Raw genomic sequence first — 8,950 nt, forward strand, 5'->3', positions numbered from 1 at the left:
AAATTGCTTGACTTAAGATGACCGATCAGTTTTTGTTCTTATAAGCTGACGGACATCAGTTAATATTTGTTTAGCTTGAAGTAATAATGTGAAGTATTTGAGGCCATTGATGGTAGCACAGACAGTAGCACTAATGATAATCATTTAAACAAAGGCTTGATTCTCAAGTAAATAATCACAATATAGTGCAAGAGAATGGATAAAAAATTTGTACCATCTTGCGTAAAGGTTTCGCTCGTATAGCCATGCAGTCCATATAGTCCTCCAACTTGAACTGAAACACTGTCTGCAGCTTTTGCAGCAATGAGTCAAAGAATATTGCCCCCTAGAGCAAAAAATATACATTGTACCTTAATTTCCTCTCTCATTAGGTCTATATAATTTAATGAACTTACTGTATATCAATCCACAAGAAACATTATCTCTTTCCCAACACTAATTTATAGTTTAATTCCACCATGAAAACCAGTGGCGATGTACAATGACAATTACGAAAGGCAATTAAATAAACGTGATAGAAAGGGAAAAACAACAAACAAATTAGACCATGATATTGAATTTCACAAAGAGGAATTAGACTGTTCTGTATACCTCTTCCAGTATGGACATGAGCATAGTTTTTATCTGTGGGGAGGTGTCTGAGGTCTGGTCCTTCAACAACTGCCTACAACTCTCTATCACTTGGTAGAACACATTTTTCCACAGCGCCTGGTCCAGATTCTGAGAGTCGGAGAACTCTATGTCTGTCAAAATCACCCGCTCGTACATTGTTAGGAGTTCAGCCCTGAATGCAACAGAAAAGAGCAGGAACAAGTTAGAAGACAGAAAATTGTAGTATAACACTCACCAAAACAGGACAGTAGATGATTGGAAAAACATCGCCTGGTCTGACAAATCTGGATTTCTGCTCAGGTACAATTTGAGCAATGGTAGGCCCACTGCAGCCTCAGTTTTCTGTTCTTGGCTGACAGAAGTGGAACTCAACATGGTCTTCTGCTGTTGTAGCCCGTCCGCCTCTAGGTTTGACATGCTGTGCATTCAGAGATGCTTTTCTGCTCACTATATTTTTCACATATCCCAGCTAAGCTGGGGTTAGAGTGACCCTGCACTCTAACCCCAGCTTAGCTGGGATATGTGAAAAAAAGAATTTCACTGTATATGTGCAAATGTATAATGTGTGATAAATAAATATAATTAAAATTAATTAAAAAAAAATTATCATTGTACAGAGGGTTTATCTGAGTTACCGTTGCCTTTCTGTCAGCTCGAACCAGTCTGGCCATTCTCCGTTGACCTCTCTCATCAATAAGGCGTTTTCGTCCACAGAACTGCTGCTCACTGGTTGTCTTTTCTTTTTCGCACCATTCTCTATACACTATAGAGACTGTTGCACGTGAAAACCCCAGGAGATCAGCAGTTACAGAAATACTCAAACCCGCCCGTCTGTCACCAACAATCATGCCACGGTCTAAATCACTGAGATCACATTTTTCCCCATTCAGATGGTTGATGTGAACATTAACTGAAGCTCCTGACCCATATAATTTTATACATTACACTGCTGCCACATGACTGGCTGATTAGATAATCGCATGAATAAGTAGATGTATAGGTGTACCTAATAAAGTGGCCGGTGAGTGTATATGCAATAGAAAATTTTTAGTTTGTCTAGTTTACATTCTGAATTAATGGAGCTATTGAGCTAACACGCTTTACACGGCCATAATATGCGCAGATTACACTCTGTTATTGTAATTTATGATGACACTGATATAACTGCATAGATGGATGTATAAAAGAGTGTTAATGGGCAGAATACAGACAAAAGACTGATGATAAAAGAGGCACATTTTACTTTGGGCAGATGTGTTAATGGCTTTCGATACAGATGGCACAGGGGTGAATGGGCACTTGAGAGTATTTGAGTAGATTTGATTCCTTTTGTAGACTGATAAACAAACCAAAAAACTGCATGACATGGTCTTGGAAAATGTCTCTACGTGATCGATCGTACAAATGTAGGTAAATTTGCACCAGCTCGCTAATAACTCTGTACGCCGGTGTGTTCATGTTAACTGACTGAACAATGTAACTGAAAATCTGTCAACCTCAAAGTAGATGGAGCTTCAGGTCACACCTAAAGATGATGTGGACCAATGGCAGTAAGAAGGTGTTTAGCAGCCAGTTAGAAATTTTCCTAAAAGTTCACCCAGATGAGCTGTTACGAACCACCGAAACGAAAAACCAAATTTTTTTGGCCAGACTTTGTTCTAAATTACATCACACCTGCATATATAAGGGCCTTTAAGACTACTAAAATGTCCGAAAAGACATTATGAGATGGTTCTCAAAGTTCATGGTGCTCTAAATATAGTGCTCCAAATTCCAATCTTCGAAATGGAACACTCAGCTTCTAATATAAACCATTCCATAAGCACACTCAGTTCAATTCTTACTCACCTGAGCTGGGCCATCCTCTCCAGTCCCTCCAGGCTCAGTCTGTCCCGGGACAACAGGTTACTGAGCTGCAGCTCTTGACTGTCAGCCAAACGCAGCAACTTTCCCAGCTCCCCTCTGGTTTGCACCTCTGCCTCTTCTGGGGTGAGAGATGACCCCCCTGACGGGAGGTAAGCTTGCCCACCTTGCCCATAGGGTCCATAAAAAGACGGTATAGCAGAGGCAGGATACATCCCATTAGAAACAGGTATTTGGAAGGGAATGTGATATGGGTATGGATAACGTGGTGGGGTGTTCGGGGAATTGGCTGTTAAGGGATAACCATAGGGGTTGTCGGAATTCTGGAATTTGTAGTAACCCATCGCAGCAGCTTGCTGATTTTGCAAGTAATCCCCCTGGCGGACAGGAGGACTTCCTGCAGTTTCGTCATCAGTGTCCAGGAAGTGCAAGGGCCCACATCCACCCTGCTGAAAGTACAAAGCCTGCTGGAGAGATGCATTCTGAGACTGTTTGCTTGACACAAGAGCTGGTTTCTTATCTGGGTTATTTGGGTCCCAAAGGCGTCTTGTTCCACCTCCACGGCCCCCTCTTCCTCTGCTAAGACCCATTCCACCTCTCATTCCACCAAGCTGAGGGCCAGGCTCAGGGGCCATAGTCAGATCGGTGTGGGCGGGAAGTACCAGGATGCCCCTTCCATGACCTCTTGTGTTTTGGTTTTTCCGGCTTGCTTGCTCCTCACTGGCACCCGAGGATGTGCTTGAATGCTTCTCCAAAGACACTCTCAAAATTCCTCCTCGACCACAAGATGCTCTTTGGCCTCTACCACCCCCTTCAAGACCCCTGTGAGAGCTCCTTGTGTCTTCAGCATCTCGATCTCTCAGATCTCTTCTATCTTCTCTCTCCCGGGCCTCATTTTCCTCCAGCGAGTCGGTGGACGACAAGGTTAGAGCTGTCCTTCTCCTCTGACGGGCCTGGCTTCCTCGGACAAACCCCCTCTGTCCGGATGTCCTCTCTGTAGTGCGTACTGCTGACTCCATATTTGCACCCTCTGCCCTCCGTCTCTCAGCCTCAGCTAGCCCATCCATACTGGTCCCACTACTGGCCGAACTTGTGCTGTAGGTGCGATTTCGAGGTCGTCGGAAATCCGACTGAGAGTAGCGCTTTGATGCAAGGTTGACTGTGTTTGAATCTGTTCCTTCAGACTTTTTTCCTCTCTCTGCACCCTTACATTTCAGTCTGTTGCCTCTTTGTTTTTCGTGGTTAAGATTCTGGTCACAGCTTCCTTCCTTTGCACCTACATTTCTCTGTCGTCTTCCCTCTGGTCTTTTACCCTTCTCCTGCTCATATTGAGCTGTCTCAGAGCCTCTTCCTCCTACCTCTCCTTCCTCTTTCTTAGGAAATACATAGTTGCTTCCTTTCTCCTTTCCTGCTCTGAGTTTCCCGTTTCCTTTCTCTTTTTTTTGGTCCTCTCCCACCCCTGCTTGGACTCTTCGTCCTTCTTTACTAGGTTTTCTCCTGTGAAGACCATCCTGCCCACCTTCCTCTCTATTTTTCTCAGACTCTACTATTACTTGGCCGCTGATGCTGAGATTATTGACTTTACCAGTTATACTCTCAACATTACTCTCGCTGATGCTTGCAGAGGGAGAGTCTACAGTTCCTTTGGACTGTTTTCCTTGATCTTGCTTTTTCCTGCTATCTTTTTCTCGTCTGTTTCTCCGCTTTTCCTCTTTTTCCTTCACTTCCTCCAGAGGTAAATTCTTACTAGCATCTTTTTCCACTGATTTACCACCCACTGCATCCTCTTTCCTTTTCTCCTCTTTGGTGACCCCATCTAGTACCTTGTTGGTCCCGGTCTCTCTGTTTCCCTGAGACCTTCGCCCTCCTGGTTGATATATCTCACGGTCAGGTTTACGTATCTTTCGAGACTGCTTCGGAGACCTGGATGTATCAGCACTGGCACTGTCACTGCTTTTAACAGCATTTCCATCCACAAGTTCTTTAGGATTATGATCCTTTGTCTCATGCTGACTGTCATTTGGGAAATTTTCACTGTCTATGCCAAGGTTGTGAGAGCATCCAGGACTGGTTGGTGAGTTGTCAGACCTTTTCATGTCATTTTCGGAACTGCAATCTCCTTGTGGATGCATGCTGTCTGAAAAGGCAATGTGCGCGTCTCTTACGCTGTCCTTGCGTTTGTGTGACTGAACACCACCAGGTTTGTATCGCTGCAGGTCTGGACGCTTACAGTCTCGTTGGCGTTGTTTCTTACCCTCCTCTCGCAATTCTGAGAAAAATAATTAAACACAGAAAAACAATGCTCATAATACATTTTACATTTGTAATGTGTTATATTTCTGAGTGAAACAGGATATAAAAGGGAAAAAATGGACAGGACAGGACTTGATTTTATCCATCAGGAATGAATTGGCTAGTAAAATAGAAGTCTCCACATGACATGTGTTTGGAAGGAGGGGTTGAAAAATAATAGGACCCAGTGATGTCAGCCGATAAGCAAAGTTATTTCAAAGACAGAGCAAGTTATTACTTGTTGATTAAAAAGATTTAAAAAATTTTCGGAATAAAATGCTAAACCAAATTATTCACATTAAAGGAATATTTCAGGTTTAATACAAGTTTAGTTTGATCGACAGCATTTGAAGCATAATATTGATCTTCCCTCATTTATTTTAAATCGCAGTTACAGTAATGCACTTACAATGAAGGTGAATGGGGCCAGTCCATAAAAATGTAAGTTTCAAAAGTATAGCCACAAGGCGTAAACAAAAATGACTTAGTGTTTACAGTGTTGTGGTGGCTCAGCGGTTAAGGCTCTGGGTTACTGATCAGAAGGTCAGGGGTTCAAGCCCCAGTACTGCCAAGATGCCACTGTTGGGCCCTTGAGCAAGGCCAATCTGCTCCAGGGGCGCCATATCATGGCTGACCCTGCACTCTGACCCCAGCTTAGCTGGGATATGTGAAAAAAAAAGAATTTCACTGTATATGTGCAAATGTATAATGTGTGATAAATAAATTAAATTAATTTGATTAATTATTAGGGGTGTGGTGAATGACTAATTTCACTGACGTTTAAACAGAAATTTTGAAGTCGACTAGTCTAAAAAGAACCAACCTTCAAAGAAAGCAGTCAAAAAAATGAGTTTGTGACCCATTTAAAATACTTAATCTATTCCAAATCCAAAGCTAAATTCCACTGAAAAGGGGGATTTATCTGCGATGTGCTTGCCTTGCATTATGATCATTGTACATTAAATACAGAACATGACACGCATTCACTGATTCAACATTAGTGAATATTTAACAGGCATATTTATTGAAAACAATTGAATGAATAGTACAGGACCAATAGAGCAACCCAGCCTGTTATAAAGGGAATTCACCACGTAAAATAAAATATAAATAATATATAAAAGAGAAAAATAGATAGTTTAACCCGTTAAGCAGTCAGCACCTCATTGAAAATAAACAGTCATTTTCTAGGCTACTTACTCAAAAATACATTTTTGGATGAGCAAAATTAACACGTCGACATGGTCCGGTGAAAGACGGGACTTGACTCAACTGAGGCGGCTATCTTGCACTTGAAAAAGCCTGCACAGCAGAAAAATAACATACAAGCATGCACAGATGTAAAGAAGACTCAAATGTGAAAACATCCATAGGGACTTTCAAACGTTTGGAAATCTGATTCCCGCACCACTACCGAAGTGATTTCATTACTACTTTGCTGACATTGCTCGTCTAGCGAGAAGACATTTTCCTGCGCACCACGAGTGAGAGAGGGAAGCACGCGCAGCCTGAGGTGAAATGAAACTTTGTATCTGCTCCAGATATCCTCTTTTTATATATATATATATATATATATATATATAGTCCCCTTTTTCTCCCCAATTTGGAATGCCCAATTCCCAGTGTGCTCTAGGTCCTTGTGGTGGCATAGTGACTCGCCTCAATCTGGGTGGCAGAGGACAAATCTCAGATGCCTCCACATCCGAGACCGTCAATCCGTGCAACTTATCACGTGGCTTGTTGAGCGTGTTACCGTGGAGACACACGCCCCACTGAGAGAGAACCACATTATAGCGACCACGAGGAAGTTACCCCATGTGAGACTACCCTCCATAGCAGCTGGGCCAATTTGGTTGCTTAGGAGACCTGGCTGGAGTCACTCGGCACACCCTGGATTCGAATTCGTGACTCCAGGGGTGGTAGTCAGCGTCTTTACTTGCTGAGCTACCTAGGCCCCCATCAGATATCCTCTTTTTAATATTTGTATTATTAATACTATTTAAAATATGTAACATTAATATGACGGTAATCTAAGCCCAGCCTCTGTAAAAATATAAAACCAAACATAAATGTGTAAAAATGATGATCAGTTTAATGGGGGGGAAATATTAACCAACTAGTAATTCCAGTGTCGACTAGCAGCATCAGAACCGTTTAGTCGACTAGTCTCGCACATCCCTAATATTATGGCAATAAAGTTGTAATATTGGATATAACTTTACACTAAGTTTACTAAGCGATTTTACATCTTGTGGCTATACTTTTCAAAAAGTGTGTATTTGAATGTTTATGGACTTATGGACCCATTCACTTCAATTGTAAGTGCCTCACTGTAACACAGATTTATATATATATATATATATAAATGAGGGAAAATATTTTTGGTGGTAATCAACATTATGCCACAAATGCTGTCAATTCAGCTTAACTTGTAATGAACCCAGAATATTTTCTTTAAGACCTGGTATGTGTATTAGGAAAGTAAATAACTCAAATTTTAACTTACAGGTTAGAACGACAATATTTAGAGAACTTTGTGATTATGTCTAGTGCATAATTTCTTTTGGTACTTAAAAAAGGTAGGTATCAAGCATGTATTAAAGTTCAGAATGAGATCACAACATACTGTATGATGCTTTTGTTGATCAAAAACATAAAAATAATAATGGATGCTGTTGCTATGGCATACAATGAAAACAACCTGTTGCATGCGCTCTAGATTAACCCAGCATAAGAAATACAATACACACAAACAAGGACCGCAATAATCAACTAGTGATTTGAAGTTAAAGAGTCGGGGTGGCTATACATAAACTCACCTCTTAAATCTACCCCTTGACGCCTTCTAGACCAGAATGATAGTTACCCATACACTTGTTTCTTTGCCCAAATTAAGAAGCGTATCACTTAAATGTTTAGTTTAAGTTACGTGACGTTGCAATAGTGCAAGCTAGTTATGTTATCGTGGAAAATAGTTAAACATTTTTAAAACGAGCGCCCTTCAACCCGCATGAGCGAAGACTGTTTTGAACTATTATGCTAGCTAGCTATTAGCCAACTGAACCATAAGTTTGCCGTCACATTTCAAAAAGGAACTTGTGTAAGACTATAAGTTTGCTTACTTGTTAAATAATTTTATGAGGGCCCCTGACCTTTTAAATGGTCGTCGTGTGAGGTGAAATTCGACGCTTCCGCTCGGAGCTCCGCAGCTGAAATTCGTACTCTCTCCAACTCGTCCGCCATTTTCGTTGGAACCAAACACAAACACACGGTAGCTCGGTAGGGCCAAAAAACTCACCCATAACGCGTTTAGAAATTCGAAATTTGCCCTCTGGAACTGATTCTCAGGGGCATTTTGATAGGGGATATTTTTTCAAACCATTTAAAACAGAAACTGTGTCTTATCTTTTTATGTCAAATACTTCAATTTACTTGATTCATTAATACAAATTATCAAGATTAAGAATGTATTTCCTTTTACCATAAATAATTAAATAAACATAAATTCATATATTTTATGACATAATACGTATAACTGGGACTACAATATAATATTAGATGTTACTAAAAAAAGAAATAATAATAATAATAAAAAAGGAATCCAGAGGGCAATTTTTTGCCTCCACATTTTGAAACTCTGGGACATTTTTGCCCCGAGCCCCCTTACATTTCTGACCCTATTTTGGTTTCATGAACTCAAATTAATTGAAAGACTATATACAGGGGTGTAGTTTCCAGGGGGGGTGATTACTGTTGGACCATTAACCCCCCATTAACCACTGATGGGTTTTCTGAGCCAATATCCACTAATCCGGCACAGGCCATGATGGGCTTAATTGATAAGGTACCTTGTGAGTGGACAGTTGAGATGGATCAGACCATGGTAGAAAACATGGGAGAGAGTGATCTGGCTGTACTGCAATTAGACTGAGACGAATTAAACTTAAATGAATCTGAAAAATTGTTTAAAGAATCTACTCTCATAGATGTAATTATGAATGATACCCAATCTAGCTCAATGAACTGTTTGTCTGATACAGAGTTCATCTCAGAAAGTGTTAATCTGGGCGAGTACTCAATGATGGATGTGGAGCAGGCTGTTTTCAAAGCCCCCCTAAAGAGGAAAAAAGAGGGCCAAGAGGCAGGGTCAACGCAAGCCAGAAAAAGAAAGAACCAACCCAGT

At 41.0% G+C, this 8,950-nt stretch overlaps 1 protein-coding gene across 3 annotated transcripts in view; it reads right to left on the bottom strand.

Moving 5' to 3' along the window:
* Window positions 1–8,018, bottom strand: part of LOC127433346 (telomerase-binding protein EST1A-like) — a 34,666-nt gene extending 26,648 nt beyond the window's left edge. Inside the window, exons 1-4 of one of the 3 annotated variants that reach the window (XM_051685159.1) lie at window positions 7,890–8,018; window positions 2,461–4,744; window positions 592–784; window positions 215–325 (exon numbers count right to left, since the gene is read on the bottom strand). In XM_051685159.1, the coding sequence (XP_051541119.1) occupies window positions 215–325; window positions 592–784; window positions 2,461–4,607 (2,451 nt within the window). In that variant the 5' untranslated portion in view covers window positions 4,608–4,744; window positions 7,890–8,018. Of the gene's footprint in view, window positions 1–214; window positions 326–591; window positions 785–2,460; window positions 4,745–7,586; window positions 7,783–7,889 lie in introns of those variants that run through there. The other 2 variants (XM_051685158.1, XM_051685160.1) reach the window with 2 other exon arrangements.
* Window positions 8,019–8,950: the final 932 nt, after the last annotated feature.

The sequence above is a fragment of the Myxocyprinus asiaticus genome, chromosome 43 (genome assembly GCF_019703515.2).
Source record: "Myxocyprinus asiaticus isolate MX2 ecotype Aquarium Trade chromosome 43, UBuf_Myxa_2, whole genome shotgun sequence".
Classification (NCBI taxonomy): domain Eukaryota; kingdom Metazoa; phylum Chordata; class Actinopteri; order Cypriniformes; family Catostomidae; genus Myxocyprinus; species Myxocyprinus asiaticus.